The following is a 22,727-nucleotide window of genomic DNA, read 5'->3' on the forward strand; positions in this document are numbered from 1 at the left end:
AGAGCTAGTCTCTTAGCAACTTTGGCGTTTAAAATGCAGTATTGCCGACTGCAGTCCCTGAGCTGTGCGTCAGCCGCAGGTCATCTACTAGTTACGAGGAAGCCTGCTTTTTCAGCTGTGAGTTTTAGGGAATCTTTATACAAGTATTTGTGTCTCCCTCTTTCTCTCTTTTTTAAAGGCTTGTTTAGTTATTTATCTTTGGCTCTGCTGGGTCTTCCTTCCTTCTCCAGCTTTCTCAAGTTGAGCAGGTGGGGGCTGCTCTGGTTTCGGGCTTCTCTCGTTGCGGTGCTCGGGCTCAGTATTGTGGTCGGGCTTAGCTGTCCCCGCGGCATGTGGGAGCCTCCCAGTCTTTCCAGACCAGGGGGCGAACCCGCGTCCCCTGCTTTGGCAGGCAGATTTTTAACCACTGGACCACCAAGGAAGCCCCCAAATAAAATATTTCTGATGAAAATTTTGTTTCTGAATTCAGATGTGCTGTAAAAAAGATTGTTCTATAGCACACTAGTTTCTTCATGTTGATTACATGTTGAAATAATATTTTTGGTATATTGGGCTAAATGAAATATATTATTAAAATGAATTTTACCGGTGTATGTAACATCCTTTTTCTGTTCCAAAATCCCATGCAGGATACCAGAAACTTAACTGTGTTTCATCGTCATGTCTTCTCTTGGCTGTGACAGTCTCTCTTCTTTTTTCACTTAGAAATTCTCCAGAATTTCAGAAACTTCTGGGCATCGCTATGGAACTTTTTCTGCTGTGCAGTGACGACGCGGAGTCAGATGTCAGGATGGTGGCTGACGAATGCCTCAACAAAGTCATAAAAGTAAGAACCCTTTGGACGGTGTTCTCTGAGACACAATCACTGTGGCTAAGAGAAGAAACCGTATGCTTTTGTTTTGAGTAGCAAAGTCCTTTAGGTCGTCTGTACGTTTTTAATCTAATAGTGTGTGGTTTGGAGGCACTCCGGTGTCTGCCAGGGTATTGGCTGTACCTGCCCAGTCAGAGGGCATGGGCTTCCCCTCATGCCTGCGCAGGGCCTCTGTCAGGGATGGGCACTGATGGTGGCCACTGGGGGCTTTTGGACCGAGTGGCACCCTGCTGAGAAACCGCGAGGCCCTGCGACGGCCAGGGGACGGGCAGTGGGGTCCACCACTGATGTCTTCGTCCCCCAAGTCCTCGGTCAGGCAGGACTGTTCACAGGGAAGGACGTGCCTTCTCTGGTCGCTTGGCTGGAGTTCTGGCTGGAGTTGGTGTGACGTGACTGGAGATAGAAGTTCCCAGAAAAGGTTGGCGAAGGCAGAAAGCCAGCGCCACCTCGGTGGGAGCTGAGGTGAGGAGCGTGGGGGACGCCTGTCCTCTGCTCAGGCCTTCCCGGTGCAGAGTCTGTACCGAGGTCCCCAAGCTTTAATCCACTTTTCCCTTTTCCTGTTTTCTGCTGCCACTGAAGATGAAGTTCTTCTTCGTAATTCTTACTGCCTTGGAAAACTGCCCTTGTTTTTCTCATTCTGCCTTTCTCCTCGTTTGTGTCCCCAGCCATCCTGGGGGCTCCGCTGACAGTGTGCTCCTGCCTTCAGACAACGTACAGTCTCAGACGGGGAGCGTGTTTGTACGGGAATGACTGAAGGCACGGTGTAAGCTCTGAGTTCTGGGCAATGTTGGCAGCTCATCATTGCAGTCTGGAGGCGGAGGTGCTTTCTGTCCAGGGAGGCAGAGAAGGCCTCCCGGAGGTGGTGGCTGTTCGGTGAATGAGAAGATTTAGGACCTTCTCTTCTTTTGGCTCGCTGTGCGGCATGTGGGATCTTGGTTTCCCCAACCAGGGATCGAACCCATGCCCCACTGCAGTGAAGCAAGGAGTGCTCTAGGGACGTCCCGTAGGACCTTCTTAACCCTTGCAGACTCACAGAGGAGGGGACTCTGCCAGAGAACGGGAGATGTTGAGGATCAGTTCAAGGGGTTTGCACTTTATTTGGAGGAGAATGAAGAAAGGGAAGAGCTCTCCAAAATTTGTGACCTGGTAGTCCGAGCAGCCTGGTGGTGCCTTGTAGGCTGCCCTGGACAGGAGACGGACGGTGTACCCAGAATCCATGAGGAAGGCCACGTGTCCAGGGAGGAGGGACCTGAGCCGGCGGGGTGCTGGGTGCGAGGGAGGGGCAGGGGCTGGGCTGTCATGGGCGGGCCTGGCGGCTGTGTGTCCGCCCCGGTGTGGAGGGGGGCTGGGAGCAGGGAGGCTCAGGTGGCACGTTAGCATTGCCTGTGACCCTAAGCGCCCGTTCACTGCTGTTTTCACGGCTTTGAAGTTTGCTTTTCTCTTGTAATAAAGTACGTTTGACGTTAGTTTATAAAACATTTATAAAGTGAAACAAAACTTGGATATGCCTTCTAGTTTTACTGGCCAAGCAGTGTTTTACTATATACTTGTCTGTTTTGATGTGCTCATTTAAGGGATTGTAGTCCAAAGTGGAACAGTAGAATTAGAATTTTAAAATACCCGGGGCATTATTCAGAATGTGACCCTGTTTTGATTTTCAAGCTCGCTGAGCCTCCGTGGGTTTTGCTAAGACCAGCTTGGTTTATAGAGGTCATGTGCTTACATCACAGGAAAGGAGGAGGGCTTTTTTGTGGAGGCTTGGTTATATCTCCCCTCTCTTCTTCAGGCTTCCTTACATCTTTCCTCTCTTGTGGACAAGCCATTGGCAGTACTGTTTCAGAGGACAGGGTTCTTATGGCTGAGAGCGGGGCACAGAGATCTCTCTGTCTTGGGGAGCCATCTCCAGCGTGGACTCTGTGTCCCTGATGGTGGTTGCCATCACCCATTATTACCGGGTTGAAGTTGCTCGTGTGGCCATTTTTTGGCTTGATTTGTAACTGAGCAGCAGGGGCAGGTCTCTGAGGAGCCTGTGGTTCCAGCAGGTTCGCATGTCCCTGGGGCCCTGAGGTGGGGCGCGCCCATGCATCACAGGAGGACCAGACCTTTGGGAGGCTGCGGCTTCCGTGTGGAGAGGAGGGTTCCCATGCCAGCAGCAGGGCTCTGACGTTGGGTGTCCCCGTCCTGCCCCACTGGCTCTGCAGACTCCAGGGCATTGCCGATGTTGGATCATCGTTAAAAAGGATGGTTAAAGAATGTACTTTTAATGATTAAAAATGATTAAAGAATGTACTGTAAAAAAAAAAAATGTACTGTAATTGAATATAAGAGCTTTAGAGTGAATTTGAACTATCTACCATTTAATTTTGATATTTGATTGTAATGAATATTCTTTTCCTTCCCTTTTAAATGTTATAGGGAATGACCTGTATCTAGTTGGTAACTTCCTGCATACATATGTTTCTTTCTTAATGAGCAGGTTTTCAATTTAGTTGCTATTATAGTCTCCTTTGCCCCCAAATTGAACTTTTCGTTGCCCTTGAGATTTCTTTAGAATTGCTTTGCTGTTGTTTTTCAGTCGCCCAATCGTGTCCGACTCTTCGCGGCCCCATGGACTGCATCGCGCCAGGCCTCCCTGTCCGTCACCGTCACTCTTAGAACCAGTAGTAGAATGTGTCTTCCGTGAACAGATCTCTTGTGTTTTGTTGTAGGCTTTGATGGATTCCAATCTTCCGAGGTTGCAGCTAGAACTCTATAAGGAAATTAAAAAGGTGGGTTTTTTTTTTCATTATTGAAAAAAGTCTATTGATCCACTGTATTGAGTAACATATGAAATTTTCTTTTATTTGATAAGTAAAAATGTTAGAAGGAAACAAATGCTGTTTGGTAAAGTAGATGCTATTGTCTTACTTCTCCTCAGAAAGTTGTTCTTCATTATTTATTAGATGAGATGGGAATTAAAATGGGAGTTTTAAAAAAGAAAAAAAAAACCTTTATAATTTCGTCCCATTAAACCTTAAAATGTCAAAAAGCGATTGCACACTTAAACAGCCTTTTCTCTAAAAAGAGAGGCTAGCAGTGAGAAAGGCGCTTTTGTGCGTTGAGGTCGGTGACGCCTGCTGTCTGCGGCCCCCGTGTAACTCCGCTCTCCGCCCCCGCAGAACGGCGCCGCCCGGAGCCTGCGCGCTGCCCTGTGGAGGTTTGCCGAGCTGGCTCACCTGGTCCGGCCTCAGAAGTGCAGGTGAGGTGGGCACTCGGGGTCATCGCGGTCACTGCTGCTGGGTCGGGCGGCCAGCTCCTGTGGACGCCCTTCCGTCTCGGCTCAAGAGCTGTTTCTCCAGAGGCCTCCCCCGACCCCGCCGGCTGAAGCCGCCCCCTCCTCCCGTCCTGCTGGCGTCCCTGCTCTCCGCTCAGAAACGCTCTCACACACTGGTTCGTTCTCTGCCCCACCCTCCCCGAGGGACACAGGGATGTGCGTCCCCGTCAGGCCCTGCTACAGCCCAGCCCGGCTGACGGTGTCTGCCCTGGGGCTTGCCGAGGAGATGCCTGTCAGGGGGTCAAAGAGTGCGTGCGCCCTCACTGTTGCTCACTGTAGGGATTATAGAAAACTAAGTCTTTGTCGGTTATGTGGGTTAAAAATGCGAAGTGTGAAGACAGTTTTGACTGATTGAAACAGTTGTGTCTTTTTCTTTAATTCATTACTCTATTTTGATTGGAGGATAATTTCCTTACAATGTTGTGGTGGTTTTTGCCACACGTCAACATGCATCACCCACGGGTGCACATGTGTCCCGCATCCTGAAGCCCCCTCCCGCCTCCCTCCCCGCCCATCTCTTGGGTTGTCCCCGAGCCCCGGCTCTGAGCGCCCTGCTTCACACATCGAACTTGCACTGGTCATCTGTTTCACACAGGGTCATATACATGTTCCAGTGCTGTTCTCTCCAATCATCCCACCCTCGCCTTCTCCCATGTAGTCCAAAAGTCTGTTCTTTACATCTGTGTCTCTCTTTCTTAATGGATTGGAAACCAAAAGAAGGACCACAGTTTCAACTCCTTTCTCGTCTCCGTGACCGGCAAGACGTGCTGACGTCCATGGATGCCTTGGCTCTGTCCCTGCGGAACTGGTGGAGTGGCAGAAACCCTCCCCTTTGACACCAAACAATGATCAGTTCCACAGGGTCTGAGTGTGATAAGAATCTTACACAACAGTGGACATACAGTCATTAGGGAAATTTCTCTATATAACCTTATTCCTTTACTATCCTTAGTTTGAAAACTTCTTGTTGATATATGTATGAAGCAACACATCCCAGGTTTTCCACATAGAAGCCAAGGTGACCTTACAAACTATGATTGGGTCATGGCATTCCCTTACTTGAACTTGTCACTCGTTTCCCACGGCTGTTCAGATAAGTCCAGACTCCGTACAAGGCCCTGGGAGATCTGGCCCCAGAGCCCCCGTCACCTCAGACGCTGTTGGCTCACTGGCCTACCTTGCCTTCTCTGAAAAGTCGAGCGTGTGTTCCTTCTGACGTCTGGCATGTTCTTCCCTTGGGTCATCACTCGGAAGGCCCGTCTCCCTCCCAGTCCCAGGGATGCCCCTGGTTGTTGCTTGTCTCCGCCTCTAGAGGACGCCCCCGTCTGCACCCGGTTTGTTCCGTGGCTTCGGCTCGTCTGTCCTGCGACTGCTCCTCTCCAGGCCCGCACTGTCTGCTGCTGTCTCAAGGGCCGGGGCTTCTCACTAAGGCCTTATTCAGTGTGACTGCTTGGAAAAAAACTGTGCAATCCTACCTATTCAAGAAAGCTTTATTCTCATTTCTTAGTGTTTTCTTACATTATCTGTTACTTTCTAATTTAAAATCTGACTGTTTTAATAGCTATCATACTTTACTGCAGAGAATTTTTAAAATAAGCTATTGATTCATCTGCGTTGAGTCTTGCCTCTGAGGTTTGTTTATTTTCCAGGAAAGACTCTTGCATATAAAAACTGGTTTTTCCCTAACAGGTACTGGACTGATTGCTCGTGTTTCTCCTTGAGGTGGACCTGGAAGAGTAACTGGTGTTCCTCTCCCACCGCAGGCCGTACTTGGTGAACCTGTTGCCTTGCCTGACGCGCACGAGCAAGAGACCCGAGGAGTCTGTTCAGGAGACGCTGGCTGCAGCGATCCCTAAAATTATGGCTTCTTTTGGCAACTTTGCGAACGACAATGAGATTAAGGTATGAGTATAGCCTCAAGTCACAAGCGTGTGAATGAGTCTTAGTGGGAGTCGCTCATTTGCACAGACAGGCATTTGAGAGTGCGTCATAATTTGGATTATAATCTTTTGATTTCTTGAAGGCACACAAAGAGCCTCTTTCCCCTTCTGCCTTCTTACTGTGGGGTGGAAAGCTGAACAGGAAGACAGTTTAGAGAAGCAGAAGGCATTTTGCCAGAGCAGACTGGTTTTGGTGTCCAGGATTGACTGCCTAGCCTGATTGAGGCCAAGCGGTGGTCCCTGAACTGCAGGCGGAGCAGGCACACCGACGACGTCCTCTGGCTGTGAGTGCCCGCGGCCGGGGCACCACTCAGCTTCCTGCTTGCTCTTGCCCCAGCCCGCAGTCCTCATGCCCTCTCTCGGGTCCTGTTCATAGTGTCCTGGCACAGGCTCTGAGGGTTACCAAGAGTCTTGACCTTCTGCTTTCAGTGGGTCAGTCCTGTGTCAGAGCTTCTCTCGGTGTTTCCCTCTCCATTTCTAAATAACATGCTTACATTGCAGGGTTTGGATTTTTTATTTATTTATCTTACAGTGGGGAAGATGAGTTTAGCTCTAACCCTTCTTCCATCTTTTTACCACAGTGATGTAAATATTCGGCGTGCACGTTATTATGTCTACGTAACAGTCACAGCTAGTCCTGTTTTGTGCTGTGGTTATTTTCTTTGTATAACGTTTTGGTGTTTCTGGAGTCAGCGGTTGCCTCTTTTCCATCTGCTTGTTACTCTCTGGCGACGTGCACCTGTCACGCCTTCTGCTGGCGCTGTGGGCGTGTCTCAGTGCGCTCCTGCACACGATGGCTGGTTGACCGGACCTGGCTTCTGCCCTGGCCGTCGTGGGTTCTCCAGCTGTTGCCCCAGCCTGGTAGGGCTCCTTGGGTCTGTCCTACAGTCTGTCTTGGCTCCCCAACCAGACGCCTGCTTCCTGGCTGCCGGGTCCCCGTGTCTCTAGGCTCACTGCTGGAGAGGGGCTGTGCGGAGAGTCTCACTGGTCAGAAGGGGGACTTTTCCTCGGTTTCTGTCTTCTGTCTGTGGTGGCATCCGTCCTCCGCTCTGCGGGAGATGGGGAGTGGCGCCCACGTCCCGAGCCGTCTGGGCGGGAGGGGGCCGTGGCAGTCTGCCCAGGAGCAGCCATCTGTCCCCACGCCCAGGTCACGCCCACGGGCCTTTGGCGCCCCCACACCCGAGCCCCCCGTCGAGCTCTGTGGCTGAGCTTGCTTTGGGCAGCGGCTTTCAGTCCTTCTCCCCAGCTCCTAGAAAGGCTTGTGTGGGAGCTCCTTCCTGTGGGCCCCTGGGCACTCAGTTCCCTCTTGTTTGCCGTCTGGCTTCCACGTTTGTGAACGCTTCTAGTCTGCCATTGTCCCCGTCCTGTTCTTCTCATACGTGTAAGTTTATGCTTTTGACACCTTGCGCCCAGGTTTCTGTGGGGTGTCTGGGTGGTAGAGGTCCACGTGTCTGATCCAGCGTGTTTGATCAGAAGTCTCCTGACGGGAGCCCTGTTGTGTTAAGTATGGAGACTCTTGAGCTTTTCTTTGATGGATGTGGAATGAAGACAGCATGTGGATCACACGTGACTCCTCGACTAGGGGTCACAAAGCGAGCCTGTCCTTGCGGCCACTGCCCAGGTCTGGACGTGCAGTAGTGGTGACACCCAGGAGCCTCTGCCAGGCTCGCCCCATCTCCATTCCCTCCTTCCTCCCCAGGGCTGATCACACTGACTTGGCATCTAATGCCGGAGCGTCTGTCTTTAAATTGTAGCCGTGGAGAACCTTACGGTATGTGAGTGTGTAAGTTACGGTGTGCAAGGCGTAGCCGTGGAGAACCTCATGGTGTGTGAGTGTGTAAGTTACGGTATGTAAGTCGTATCCATGGAGAACCTCGTGGTGTGTGAGTGTGTAAGTTATGGTATGTAAGTCGTATCCGTGGAGAACCTCGTGGTATGTGTGTGTGTAAGTTACGGTATGTAAGGTGTATCCGTGGAGGACCTCGTGGTGTGTGAGTGTGTAAGTTATGGTATGTAAGTCGTAGCCCTGGAGAACCTCATGGTGTGTGAGTGTGTAAGTTACGGTATGTAAGTCGTATCCATGGAGAACCTCGTGGTGTGTGAGTGTGTAAGTTACGGTATGTAAGTCGTATCCATGGAGAACCTTGTGGTGTGTGAGTGTGTAAGTTACGATATGTAAGTCGTATCCATGGAGAACCTTGTGGTGTGTGAGTGTGTAAGTTACGGTATGTAAGGCGTATCCGTGGAGGACCTCGTGGTGTGTGAGTGTGTAAGTTACGGTGTGTAAGTCACAGCCGTGGAGGACCTCGTGGTGTGTGAGTGTGTAAGTTACGGAGTGTAAGTCACAGCCGTGGAGGACCTCGTGGTGTGAGAGTGTAAGTTACAGCATGTAAGGCGTAGCCGTGGAGGACCTCGTGGTGTGCGTGTGTAAGTCACAGTATGTAAGGCATGGCCGTGGAGGACCTCGTGGTGTGCGTGTGTAAGTCACGGTATGTAAGGCGTGGCCGTGGAGGACCTCGTATGTGCGTGTGTAAGTCACGGTGTGTGAGTCACAGCCGTGGAGGACCTCGTGGCGTGTGCTCTTCCCGTCTGGTCTCCTCTGTGCGGCTCGTGCTGTGGGAGGCTCGCCTGTCGCCGTGTGACTCACTAGATCTTTTGTGTAAGTTACGGTGTGTGAGGCGTGGCCGTGGAGGACCTCGTGTGTGCGTGTGTAAGTCACGGTGTGTAAGTCACGGCCGTGGAGGACCTCGCGGCGTGTGCTCTTCCCGTCTGGTCTCCTCTGCGTGGCTCGGTGCTTGTGGGAGGCTTGCCTGTCGCCGTGTGACTCACTAGATCTTTTGTGTAAGTTACGGTGTGTGAGGCGTGGCCGTGGAGGACCTCGCGGCGTGTGCTCTTCCCGTCTGGTCTCCTCTGCGTGGCTCGGTGCTTGTGGGAGGCTTGCCTGTCGCCGTGTGACTCACTAGATCTTTTGTGTAAGTTACGGTGTGTGAGGCGTGGCCGTGGAGGACCTCGTGGTGTGCCTGTGTAAGTCACGGTATGTAAGGCGTGGCCGTGGAGGACCTCGTATGTGCGTGTGTAAGTCACGGTGTGTGAGTCACAGCCGTGGAGGACCTCGTGGCGTGTGCTCTTCCCGTCTGGTCTCCTCTGTGCGGCTCGTGCTGTGGGAGGCTCGCCTGTCGCCGTGTGACTCACTAGATCTTTTGTGTAAGTTACGGTGTGTGAGGTGTGGCCGTGGAGGACCTCGTGTGTGCATGTGTAAGTCACGGTGTGTAAGTCACGGCCGTGGAGGACCTCGTGGCGTGTGCTCTTCCCGTCTGGTCTCCTCTGTGCGGCTCGTGCTGTGGGAGGCTCGCCTGTCGCCGTGTGACTCACTAGATCTTTTGTGTAAGTTACGGTGTGTGAGGCGTGGCCGTGGAGGACCTCGTGTGTGCGTGTGTAAGTCACGGTGTGTAAGTCACGGCCGTGGAGGACCTCGTGGCGTGTGCTCTTCCCGTCTGGTCTCCTCTGCGTGGCTCGGTGCTTGTGGGAGGCTCGCCTGTCGCCGTGTGACTCACTAGATCTTTTGTGTAAGTTACGGTGTGTGAGGCGTGGCCGTGGAGGACCTCGCGGCGTGTGCTCTTCCCGTCTGGTCTCCTCTGCGCGGCTCATGCTTGTGGGAGGCTCGCCCGTCGCCGTGTGACTCACTAGATCTTTTGCCGTTTTGGAGCTGCGTGGTGTTCCCTTGGATGAGCGTGCCGTCGCCGTCCTTTCATTGCAGCTGGCCCCTGGACCGGGGGCCGTCTGAAGTGCTGGGTCACGAATGGTGCTCCGTGCCATGCTCGCGTGGGTCTCTTGGAGCTGGGGTGTGACACCTGGAGCCGCAGTTGTCGGGTGTGAGTGTGGATCTTTGCCCTCCGGCAGACACCGCAAAGAGCTGTGCCGAGCGCTGTGCCGGCTCTCAGCGCGCTGTCGGTGGCGCGGGCCGTCCCGGAGCTCCCAGTCCTCAGCGGGCTGGAGCGGCACCCTCAGCCCTTTGCGGTGACGTGACTTGCTGAGTCCATTCTGCTGTCGCCTTTGGTTGAATTTCCGTTTCCATTCCCTGAAGCGCTCTTGACTCTAAAACGGGATCGTTTTTGTGTCTCTTTCCTTTTGAAGTGCTCTTAAATACATGTTCTGTCTGTGTTTAGAAAGTGGGGCCGCCTTACCCTTCTGTCTAGTACGCTTCCTCCTCCTCATGAGAAGAGCTTTAAGGACGGTGCCGGGACCTCCTGCCAGCCGCCTTTACAAGGCTTTCTCAGCACTGTGGGATTTGGACCCAGGAACGCCCCCTGGAGCTCGCAGAGTCAATTTTATTATTATTCCAAACTTCAGGTTCAATGTGGGCTGACTCATCATAGTGCTGTTTAGTTTTCATTCTGCTTAGAAGTTTGGACTAGTCAGAATGAGTCTTGACTTACAGTTTCAATGCTGATGTGTGTGTATGATCTCACCAAAAGGAGTTCTTTAAGATGCTGTTTGGAGCTAAGAGTTTGTCAGAAATCAGTAGGGCGGTTTCTCTCCAGGTGTCATCTCTGGGGAGAAACTGTTGGCCGTGGCCTCCTGGGGGTGCCGTGTGCCGGGGTCCTCTGACCCTCCTGTCTCTGGCTCCCGAGCTCTCATCTGTGACTTCCCAGAGTGCCATTGAGCTCTGAGAGCCAGTTGGTGCTAGCCACACTCTCAGGGAAAAGCTCGCTGAAGTTGCTGCTCGTTTGCCAGCGGCCAGACCTTCCCGGCGGCGCCCACTTGCGTCTGACTGCTCAGCCGCGCTCCGCACGCGCCCAGCAGTATCGGGGCCAGGTCACTGCTCAGGGTGACGGGGTAGACGCCCTTCAGTGGCACGGTCACCGAGCTCATGCAGCTGCCCAGTCACCCCTTTTCATTCTTTGGATATTTTTGTGAAGACTTAAATGGCCGTCGTTAGAACTATGGCACTGTGTCCTTTGGAGGCACGGTAACAACGTCTTCTTCTCTGGTTTCTTAGGAAGATAAGTGTGAGTGTGTGGTCTCAGTTCAGCCATGTTGCACGTTTCCAGACCTGAGAGTGTCTCTTAGTGTCTTTAGCAGCAAGTTGACAAGCTGTTGTTTAGGCATTCTCCTCCTGGACTTCATTATTTGTTGATTTTTTTTTTTTTAATTCCGTTTATTTCACACAGCACTACTCACTGACTGACCCTGGGCTTCCCACATGGCTCAGTGGTAAAGAATCTGCCTGCAAAGCAGGAGACATGAGTTTGATCCCTGGGTCGGGAGAATTCCATGGACAGAGGAGCCTGGCGGGCTACAGTCCATGGGGTTGCAAAGAGTCGGACACAACTGAGCAACTAAACAACAATAAAAACTCACTGACCCTGGCCACAGACCTTGTGGAGACACGTTTTGTAGAAATGAAGGCTTCGCTCTCCTGTAGGGAGGTAGATGCTGAACAGGGCCCTCTTTGCAGTTCATAAGGAAGTGAAGAGTCTGCACACACATGTAGTGGACCGCTCTGAGGTGTCCTGCACTTGAGGTGCTCCCATTCAGCTCTGGGAAAGTCTCAGGTGGTTAATGCTTTATACTCCGCGGGAATTTGGAGCAGGTCGTGCTTTTCTGAAATATGTGCTGAGTTTCCCAGGAGCCTCATCTTCTGCCCACTTGGGTTTGGCCTCCTCAGGTCCTGTTGAAGGCTTTCATCGCGAACCTGAAGTCCAGCTCCCCGACGGCGCGGCGGACGGCGGCGGGCTCGGCGGTCAGCGTCTGCCAGCACTCCAGGAGGGCGCAGTACTTCTACAGCTGGCTGCTCAGCGTGCTGCTAGGTGAGGCCCGGCCGGCCAGCGCCTCGCCCCGGGGGCAGGGCCCCGGCACATCCCCGAGATAGGCCTTTGGAATTCTTTCCCGTCAGGCAGCCCCTCTTCAGCTTCTTGACGGGGCCCTTCAGCCCGGCCAACGGGGAAGTGTGCAGGCGTGCCCTCGGGGGCGGTGTGAGGCCTGGGGAAGCCTCTCCCCGCCCCCCTCCCTGGGGCAGCAGTGTGGACGCGGCCTGGCCCACCAAGAGTGGGCGCGGCGGGAGCCTTCCCGGGACTGGCCCTGCAGGCCGCACACAGCACGGCCTCTGTGGGGGACCTGGGTGTGGGAGCCCGAGCCTCAGGGCCGGCTGGACGGCTGTAGGCCTGCTGACCAGGCCTCCTGTCCTGGGGCGGCGGTGGGAATCCGTCCCGGCGAGTGGCGCGGGGAGCGCCTGGACAGTGGATGCGATAGAGCTGCCTGGCTCCCGCTCGCTGTGCGGGGCCTCGCTGAGCCGAGGGGTCAGTGTTCCCCCTCAGCGGCACCCCTGGGCCTCCGCTCTCGACTGTGTGCTTTTCTGTAGTGACCTGCGCCGTCTGTATCCCCTGGCCGCGGGGCGCCGCGTGGGCCTCTGCCTGTTAGCAGAGGGAGCCGCGAGTTCGCTGTGACTCAGTCTCGCTGCTGCTCTGTAGGTTTGCTGGCCCCCGTGGAGGGGGAGCACCCCACCCTCCTGATCCTCGGCGTCCTGCTCGCGCTAAGGTACTTGGTGCCCCTGCTGCAGCAGCAGGTCAAGGACACGAGCCTGAGAGGCAGCTTCGGGGTGACGCGGAAGGAGATGGAGGTCTCTCCCTCGACGGAGCAGCTCGTCCAGGTAGGCACCCCCGGGCGTCACTCCGGGGCCTATGCAGACAGGAGCAGCGTTCAGAAACTCAGCCCCTTTGGAAGAGGCGCTGCAGAACGGAGAACCGAGTGTTACGGTGCGCACTCCGGAGCGGACCTGCTGCTCAGACCCGCGGTCGTGGCCCCAGGTCCTCGGCCTCTGTGTGGGGAGGCAGCGCGGTAAAACGAAGGTGTCCTCACGGGGTTTCCAAGGCGCCCACATAAGACCCTTTGAAGCAAATCCCAGTCCTTGTGTTATTTCACCCGCGGGCGTTTCACATGGATCCCTGTAGATGAAGGACTCTGTTTCTAATTTTAAGGACAATGCCATTGTCACACCTGAAGAAAAGAACGTTTTCTTAGCATCAAATTCCTACGCATCCCTGTTACTTTGTTCTTCTGCTCTTTGGAACCAGCATCCAAATGACATTGGCTGTTAAGGATGTCAGTCTCATTGATCTCTTGGTCCCCTTTCACACCTAGTTTCTCTTAGAGTTTGTTTTTTGAGGAATCAGATCATCAGTCTTGTGGAACTCCTGGCAATGTTATTTTTATTACTTGATTCTCCACTCTGTAAATTAGCAGCCCTCTTTGTCATCTGTATTTCCTGTAAGCCAGTAACTGGAGTAAGAGGCTTGTCAGAGTCAGTGTGTGTTTTATAACACCCGTAATATCTGAGTTCAGTACTACCTAGATAGTATTTTAACATAAATATTTTTTTTTTAATCAGATTGTTTTTATTGATACAGAGTTATTTGAAGTCTTAATATATTTTAGATATTAAACAATTATTATTGTATTTTTTGCAAATGTCTTCTCCATTCAGTAAGTAGCATTTTCATGTGTCAATAGTTTTCTTCACTGTGCAAAAGCTTTTTAGTTTTATTGTTGTCCCATTTACTCATTTTTACTTTTTCTGCCCTTGCCTGAAGAGAGATCAAAAAAGATAGTAGGTCAACATGCACTGCTATGTTTTATTCTAGGAGTTTTATGGTTTCAAATCTTTTTAAGTTTTACTCCATTTTGAGTTTATTTTTGCTTATGATGTAAGACTGTGCTCCAGGTTTATTCTTTTACTTGCAACTGTCCAGTTTTCCCAGCATTATTTATTAAAGAGACTATTCTCATTGCATGCTCTTCATTCCTTTGTCATAAATTAATTGACCATATATGTATGGGTTTAATTCTGATTTGTCTATTCTGTTCCATTAATCTGTGTCTTTTTGTGGCAATAGTATCCTGTTTCAGTGACTATAGCTCTGTAGCATAGTGAAATACAGTTGATCTGCATTTATTTAACTGGTTTGAGTGTAGCTGAAAGAGAAGTTAAGAAACAAGTAGTGTCATTTGTAGGTGGGCAGCAGGTGATTTCTGAGATATCAGTCAGGGTTTTTGGTTACTGGGCAACGAAGAACTTCAGTTAACAACAGGTGATATCTTGAGTAGTTTTTATTGTTTTTAAACCCAGTTCTAATATTTCAGATATTTTCAATGTACTTTTTTATCTCTAACACACTTAGGTGACCTGCCCCTCTTTGGTGGCATGTATTGTATTGGATCATGAATCATTCATAATATTTTCCCAAGTTACTTGTCACTATCTGAAGGGATATCTCTGTTCTCAAGTCTGACATAAGACTGCAAAGTGGATCCAACACTATGTTGAACAAAAGTGGTATAAGTGAGCATCCTTGTTTTGTTCCTTCCTGTAAAAAGAAGTAACCTTAATTTCTTAATTACCATCTTACTAAGAGTCCCTGAATTTTGTTACACCGATTATTTGTAGATGTATCTAATTAGTTCTTATTTACCTCTTTGACTAATATCCCCCAAGTTAATTTAACTCCTTTAAACTCTTATAGTGTGACTAAGATCTGATCATCTTGTCCATGTGTCTTTGTTCATCTTCTTCTTTCTCTCTGCTGCCGCTGCTGCTAAGTCACTTCAGTCGTGTCCGACTCTGTGCGACCCCATAGACGGCAGCCCACCAGGACCCCCCCTCCCTGGGACTCTCCAGGCAAGAACACTGGAGTGGGTTGCCATCTCCCTCTCCAATGTGTGAAAGTGAAAAATGAAAGTGAAGTCGCTCAGTCGTGTCCGACTCTTAGCGACCCCATGGACTGCAGCCTACCAGGCTCCTCCGTCCATGGGATTTTCCAGGCAAGAATACTGGAGTGGGGTTTTACATAAATATTATTGGGGCTGCATACTGAGAATTTTTTTCTGATTTTTTTTTTTTAAAGAGACTTCTTAGTCAAACGTTTGGAGACCACTGGCCTAGTGGGGGACGCACGCAGGCGTTCCCTAACTGGCATGGTGGGAGGCCTGGTGCTCTGCAGAGGGCCTGGTGCGGGGGGTGGGCAGGCCGCTAACAGCTGATGCTTCAGGGGTGGTAGGCTTCGACAGGGACACAAAGTTGGGAGAAGAGAGTTTTTCAGACTGTAGCCTTCGCCAGGTTCTTGAAGTGAGAGACAGACTGTGTGGGCAAGGGAGAGCTGGGTGTGCAAAGGCGTCCGGCTGTCAGGTCGGTTGGGTGCTGGGGGAAGATGCGGTGAGAGGCATGTGGAAAACCGCGCTGAGCTAAGAACAGCAATCCTGGGAGGTTGAGGGAAGGGCTGTGGGAGGTGGTGTTTCATTAATTACCAACTTCCTTAATAGTTACATTTTTTCAACGTGATTAAATGCTCTGGCACCTTGTTGCATTAGCAAGCTAGATGAGATTATTTCTCAAACATGTCTAATCTGTATTCTTTTGACTAATGGCCATTTTGAGTTAAATTATTTTGATTAAGAACTTCAACTCAGCTAAGGTAGTTTGGCTAGATATATTTAAATAGAATTTAAAGTAATCCTGGGCCTGGCTAAACTGTAAAGCAAGTCTGGGCAAAACACAGGTATTTCTAATATGCAAGAATTCATTTTGCTTTTAATGTATGCTTTTATTCTTTTTTGTGTATGCTTAAAAAAATATTTATTTGAAGATACATTCTAGCAAAATGAGAAATAGATGCAAAAAAACCCGAAGCCCTGAAGCCCGGGAAACACAGCTAACCAGGAATGTGGTGGAAGCACTTCTGAGATGACCATGTGCAGTGGGCCAGTCAGATTCTTCATAGAGACAGGAGGTCCAAGGAGCTCCCTGCGCCCATTGTCATGACCAAGAGCTGCCACAAGGGAAGGTGCATGTGTGTGTGTGTTAGGAGGGAAAACCAGGGAGATGGAGCAGAGAAAACTGTTACCCGGTTTTGAAGCAAATTGTTGACTGGTTTTAAGCAAGTATGAGACTATAATAAAAGAATCCACTCAACTGTTACCCTTGGGACATTCTCTTTCAAGTGACACAGCACTACTGATAGTGAAACAGTTCTTTCTTCTTGGGTCCGGTCACATCAATAGGCTTTGCAGGGAATGGTGTTCACTCGGTCAGTCATGTCCGACTCTTTGTGACCCCACGGATTTTACAGCATATGCCAGGCTTCCCTGGCCTTCACTGTCTCCTGCAGTTTGCTCACTCATGTCCATTGAGTTGGTGAGACCATCCAACCATATCGTCCTCTGTCATCCCTGTCTCCTCCTGCCTTCAGTCTTTCTCAGCTTCAGGGTCTTTTCTAAAGAGTCAGCTCTTTGCCTCAGGTGGCCAAAGTATTGGAGCTTCAGCATCAATCCTTCCAATGAATATTCAGGACTGATTTCCTTGAGGACTGACTGGTTTGATCTCTCTGATGTCCAAGCGACTCTCAAGAGTCTTCTCCAGCACCACAATTCAAAAGCATCAATTGTTCATGAATGAGGTTAATGTGCGCATTTGACATCCATACTGGTTTTTTAATTCAGTATTTAGACTCAGCATCTAGGCAAAGCACGTGTGATTTCAGAAGTTATATCTTAGTGCATACATGCAGCCCTTAGTAAGATGAGAGCACTGCCTGCTTCAGAATCTGGGAGGAGGCAGATGAGGCCAGGGAGCCTAGGGTGTGCGTTTCCTCCATCCGTGGAGTGAGAAGTCAGGAGAGTCTCTGCTCAGAGCAGATGGGTCAGAAATCATGGCTTGAGCTTGTGAGCTGATTCCATAGGGCAGGGGGTCAAGGGCCAACTACCCAGCTCGTAGCAGGAGAGCAGCCACAGACAGTACCCGCAGGCTGTGTTCAGGAAAACTGTGCGCAGAACAGCTGGTGGGCCAGGTTTGCCCATGGACTGTGGTTCCCAGACCTGTGGCCTAGAGTTGGGAGGTGCCCGTCAGAAGAAGTAGAAACAGGTGAGTCAAAGTAGCCACCTTTGAGACTCACCTTACACAGTGCTATACTGTCGTTATAAAAAATATGTATTACTTCTCTGATGTCACAGGTAGGGCTGCCCAACTTAGCAAATAAAGATAGAGGGCACCAGTTACTTAAATTTCAGGTAAATCACCAGTAACCTTGTTGGGTAAGTAGGCCGGAAATCTCAGGCGCTCAGTTACACTTCAGAATTCTTTGTTTATCTGAAATTGGCGTTTAACTGGGCACTCTGTGTATTATCTGGCACCTCTAATGAAGGAGAAAGGAGTAAATCCATTATGTTCATAGAATGTGATGCAGTGTAAAGTGTGGTGTGAAGCCTTTAAAGGCTTTGGAAACCCTTAGTGCACTCTGGCCAGCGCGGCTTGCTTGTTGTGTGTGTCTGAGGAGCTGTGCGCACAGTGTGTTTGGGACTTGATTCTCCTTTCCTGGTCCCCAGTGTAGGGAGATGGAGCCCTCCATTACCATGCTTCTCTTGTGGAAGTGGTCTGCTTATTTTTAAGGAATTACTATAACTGAAAAAAGCCCTGGGACTTTAGAAAACCATGGAAGCGAATCGTTACACTGGTAGAAGAGAGAGAGAAGTTTTTAGCGGGAGAAGGCATACATTTTCACAACAAAAGACAAAAGCAAAAAACCTGGAGGCTGGGACACATTGTCAAGGCCATGGCTGGCGGTAACGCGGTGCTCCTGTTCCTAGGTGTACGAGCTGACCTTGCACTACACCCAACACCAGGACCACAACGTCGTGACCGGGGCCCTGGAGCTGCTGCAGCAGCTCCTCCGAACCCCGCCGCCCGAGCTCCTGCGCGCGCTGACCACGGCGGGCGGCGTCCGGCAGCTCGCCGCCGCCAAGGATGAGCCCGGGGGCCGCAGTCGGAGCGGGAGCATCGTGGAGCTGATAGGTAGGGCGTTCGGATGGCCATTCTGGAGTCCACTTGGCCGTGACTCTGGCCCTGGTGCTGGTGAGCCACGGGCGGCCCAGTTGCTCGCGACACTCATGATGCAGATGTCATCCTTACTCCTGCACCCGGGAACTTGGGGTGCGGGCGGGTGAGGTGAGGCCAGCACGGGCACCCGGCCTCCTGACCCGGACTCGGCCGCCTCCACGTGGCAGTTCATCTGTCGGAAAGCGAGAGTGCTGGTGCGGTTTGCCCATGACGGACCCTGTGGTCTCCCTGGGGCCCTCGAGGCCTTTGCTGTCCTCTGGGCCCTGCTCTGCGGTCCCAGCTGGCTCTCGGCAGCCCTCCGTCCCTCCTCCGTGGCCCCTCCTCCTCCCCTTGGCTGTTTTTCCCTGTGCTGTTGGGTACTACGGGGCCCTGATCCCGCCACATGCTGCTGCTGCAGACCCCCCTGCTTGACTCGGAGTTGCCCCTGGGGAGCTGGAAGTCAGGCGTCCCCGAGTGGTAGCCTCTGGAACCGGGTCTGGTGCAGCGGAGGCTTCTGGGCCTCTGTGGACTGGCTGCACCAGGCCCTGCATGTGGGGTCTGCTCAGTGCAGTGTGGGCAAGGGTGGTCTTCACTGTTAGCAGAGACCAGGGAGGCTGTGGCGTCCGCCCGCTGCCTCGTGTGGTCACGGTGTCTGCCTGAGCCCCACGGAGAAACTGTCGCTGTGCCTGTCCTCCGGGCTGTGTCCTGAGCAGCCCTTCCCCGTGGGTGCAGGCCTGACGAATGATCGCTGTCCAGTGATCTGATTTCTGATGACTGTGTCTGATGAAAATGTCTGTTTGATTATTGGTTGACCAAATAATCTGGGTTTTCTGATGTTTTTAGTTTGGCTTTTTAAATGCACTTTGAGCTCTTCTGACATTTTAGGTCATATCTTTAGAACTGTATTTTTGAGTGCTAATGTAATTTTCAAGTTATTGCAGTTAAAATTATGCAGTTTTTATGTTACAGGATGATGGTTAAGCCCCACCTGTAGAAATAACATTCCTGTATTTTCTAAAGTTGAATCAAGCTTGAAGATTTTCTAATTGTGTCTGGATTTCAGCTGCTTGGTACTGCACTTTCATCTGTCATTTTCTGTGACTTACAGCTGGAGGGGGTTCTTCATGCAGCCCTGTCCTTTCAAGAAAACAAAAAGGTGATTATTTCAGAAATGATTGTTATTTTCAATCTTCCTGCTTTTTCAGTATTTCTCTGATGCAGTTGGCTATGCCTGTACCTCTTCTCAGCAAGGTGATTGTGTGTATAAATGCAGCTGAAATCTGATAACCAGGCCCGAATAGTGCTATTGGGTGGTTTCAGAAAGTTACTTGTTGATCAGAATTGGTTTATTGTAAATTTCTCTTTTTTTGAGGGGGGCGAGGGGCAGCCCGCACCATGTGACTTCTGGGACCAGGGGTTGACCCGGGCCTGGCAGTGAGACCACTGAGTCCTCACCACCGGACCTCCAGGGAATTCCCTGTCATAAATTTCTCATGCTTTAGGTGAGGGGTCAGCAGGCGTTTTCTGTGAAGGGCCGGGTGGTGGCCCGTGGAGTCCTTTCTGTGCAGGGCTGCAGCTCTGCCCTGTGCAGGAAGGCAGGCGCGGACAGCGCCAAGCCAACGGCACAGCCGCCTGCCAGCACAGCCTTATTTAGTTGCCAACTCCTGCTCCAGGGGATGTTCCGTTTATAAAGGCAGCTCATCATCCCAAAGAAACTTGCTTAGTATTAGTCAGGGATAATGTTTGGTTAATTAATTGGTTAATTTGGGCCTGGTTGTCATTTTTCAGCCGTATTTACCTTTGTACATACCCAACTTTTCTGATATAATTATTTTTATTTAATCAAATTTCTTCTGACATGGTCTGAAAGTTTTGGTACACATCATTGCTTACAGCACCAATTATTTTCTTCCTCCACTCTAGATTTCCATAGGAAACTATTGCTGTTTTCTGTTTTGAAATCCTAAAAGACTTCTCCTTTTTTTAAAATTGACGTATAAAAACTAATCTTTTACATATGCTAATTTTTTGTGTGTCTTGAATTTAGTGTTTAATTGAGAGAGTCTAATGCCTAATAATATTATTTGTAGTGTTGAATGGGATCTTAATAGGAATAATATTCTAGTCCTGGCTGGATTAAGTAAATGTTTCCTAGAATACTTAGAATTAACCATATTTGGATCATCATATGGAGAAGGAAATGGCACCCCACTCCAGTATTCTTGCATGGAGAATCCCCATGGACAGAGGAGCCTGGTGGGCTACAGTCCGTGGGGTCGCATCGAGTCAGACATGGCTGAGGTGGCTTTGCATGCATGCATGCATGCATGCATGGATCATCATGGTGTGGGATCCTTTCAAGTTTGAGATTTTGGTGAAAACCCTGAGATTGCTTGAAAGCGGAAAGGCTTCTGTCAGAAGCTCGTGTTTCTCTCCTTGGATGGGGAGGAGACTTCAGGCGTGTGACTAGATTTCCCTGGCACTTGCCTCGTTTCTCGGTCTCTTTCTGATGATGAGGCGATGACAGATTCTGGTTGAGATGTTTTTTGTTTTTTGGGGGCTGGAACGTGGAATTTGCGCTCAAGCTCTTGTTTCATTTTTTGAGTGTTGTTTTCATTTAGAGCTGCAGTTGTCATACTTTTCTATCATAGCTTCAGGTGCGATCTGCCAGAACATAAGAGACAGGAACATTGTTGTTGGATGTCAGATCGGGGTGAGAGTGGGGGGCGTGGCCTGGCCTTGCCCCCTTGTGGGGAGAACTCCTTGGAACAGACTTGCAGACTGCTGTTTCCAAGGACGGAGGCTGCTTTCGTTAACTCTGAATTCACAGGTTGGAGTGTTATTTGCTTTCTCAAGGTAAATCACTTGCTCTGTAATAAAGGGCTGTGTTATTTAGTAGATAAGCCAAGTTGCTGTGTTAGTTTCATCTAGATCTTGAGTTTCCTTTGCTTTTTCCTGGATGGGAGGAGGGCTTTAAAGTCACATCGGTGTAGATTTATGGCAGTTATCACACCTGTGACTTCCTCATTGAAGAGGAGTGAAGTTAGAAATTGGAACTTGCCAGTAATTATTTTGATAATGTCATTTAATGACATTTGTATGTAAAGTAACCATAAAGATAAAATGATCCCACTTAAATCATGTTAAGACTTTTGTTTTCTTTTTTCCTTGTTATAATTTGGAACTCATTAACTGTAAAATGTATTTTTAGAATTTTGCTAAAGATGAAATACTATTCCATCCTCCCAGATCATACAGTACTTGAGTACTGGTTATCAGCAGTAGAAATCCAGCAAGTTAACTGATAATAAAAGTGACTTTTTGTTGGAGATATGACATGAATATCCTGGCAGCTAATAGAATGGGTTCTAGCTATAACTTGATATTTTTAATATTAAATAGTAACAGATTATTTAACATTGACAGTAGTCTTAGGTCAATTAGTATTGATTATTAAAATACTTTGTGGTACAGATTGAGAATTACTGCTTTTAACTTTTTCATACAGGTTTATTGATTTTAATAATACTCTAAATAGGACATTTCTGCATTTTGTGTTAGCACTCTAGAGGAATAAAGAAACATGTATATGATGACAGGCTGAGAGCAGGAATTAGATGTGCTCATGGTTTTCCTCTTGGACTGTCCATCTGTTTGGTTTTCAAAGCTCTTCCTGTAGCAAGCTCAGGTCTCTCGCTGCGTCCTTCCCTAGGGAAAGTGCTCTTTGGAGAAGCGGCGCCCCTGGAGGACGACTCGGAGTCCAGGTCGGAGGACAGCAGCCCCGCCTTCTCAGGTAGTGTGTCCCCCTTGCTCCTCTCCCCTGACCCCCCGCGCCTCAGTGGGTCCTGCTCCTCGGAGGCAGCCGTGAAGCCAGCTTGCTCAGATGGTGGATAATTGAGGCTTCTTTCATAGTGTTTACTTTGACACACTACCTGTGTGTTTTCTTGGATCAAATATTTGCTATTTTCCTGTATAGGATATTATCCTATATAAAATATATGCTATTTTCAAGCTGTTTTAAAATTAGGTTTATACTCCCTGGGTGTAAGTCTTTTTGAGAAGGGAATGGTGGTTAAAGTATCTCATGAATTGCATGGGTTGTAAAGGCGAAGATGGGATTAAAAATTATCTGAGGATCTGAGCCAGGAAGAAATGGAAAATAAGAACAAACCAGTTATCAGTATTGACAGTGAATCAATAATAGCTCTCAACCAGCAAAGTCCATGATCAGGTGGCTTCATAGGTGAATTCTCCCAAACATTTAGAGAAGTGTTGACACCCGTCCTTCTGAAACTGTTCCAAAAAATTGCATGGAAGGAACACTTCCAAACTCATTTTGTGAAGCCACCATCCCCCGAAACTGAAACAAGACAAAGCTACAGTAAAGATACAGTAACAAGAGAATTTCAGGCCAGTATCGCTGATGAACATAGATGCAGTCAAGCAGGATTATCCCGGGGATGCGGAGGCTTTTCAGTATCCACAAATCAATCAGTGAGACAGACTATAGTAACACATGGAAAAAATGAAAACCATTTGAGAGTGGTTTGGTCTGTATAACCCTAGCCAAATGAATATTTTTAGATAACTGAAAATAAGGCTGAAAATACAGGGAAAGAAAGTCAGAATACTTTTCATTGGTGATTATTTACTTACTGGTTTATTCTACAAAATAGAACCCCATGGACAGTAAGTAGCCTGCCAGACTCCTCTGTCCATGGGGATTCTCTAGGCAAGAAT

At 49.7% G+C, this 22,727-nt stretch overlaps 1 protein-coding gene across 1 annotated transcript in view; it reads left to right on the top strand.

Annotated features, from left to right (window-relative positions):
• HTT (huntingtin) overlaps positions 1-22,727 on the top strand; it is a 127,945-nt gene that overhangs the window by 22,066 nt on the left and 83,152 nt on the right. Inside the window, exons 3-11 of the mRNA XM_061145410.1 lie at positions 706-826; positions 3,580-3,639; positions 4,030-4,109; positions 5,948-6,086; positions 11,793-11,934; positions 12,595-12,773; positions 17,759-17,963; positions 19,096-19,143; positions 21,700-21,780. Of these exons, the coding sequence (XP_061001393.1) occupies positions 706-826; positions 3,580-3,639; positions 4,030-4,109; positions 5,948-6,086; positions 11,793-11,934; positions 12,595-12,773; positions 17,759-17,963; positions 19,096-19,143; positions 21,700-21,780 (1,055 nt within the window). The remainder of the gene's footprint in view (positions 1-705; positions 827-3,579; positions 3,640-4,029; positions 4,110-5,947; positions 6,087-11,792; positions 11,935-12,594; positions 12,774-17,758; positions 17,964-19,095; positions 19,144-21,699; positions 21,781-22,727) is intronic.

This window comes from Dama dama, chromosome 6 (genome assembly GCF_033118175.1).
Source record: "Dama dama isolate Ldn47 chromosome 6, ASM3311817v1, whole genome shotgun sequence".
Classification (NCBI taxonomy): Eukaryota; Metazoa; Chordata; class Mammalia; order Artiodactyla; family Cervidae; genus Dama; species Dama dama.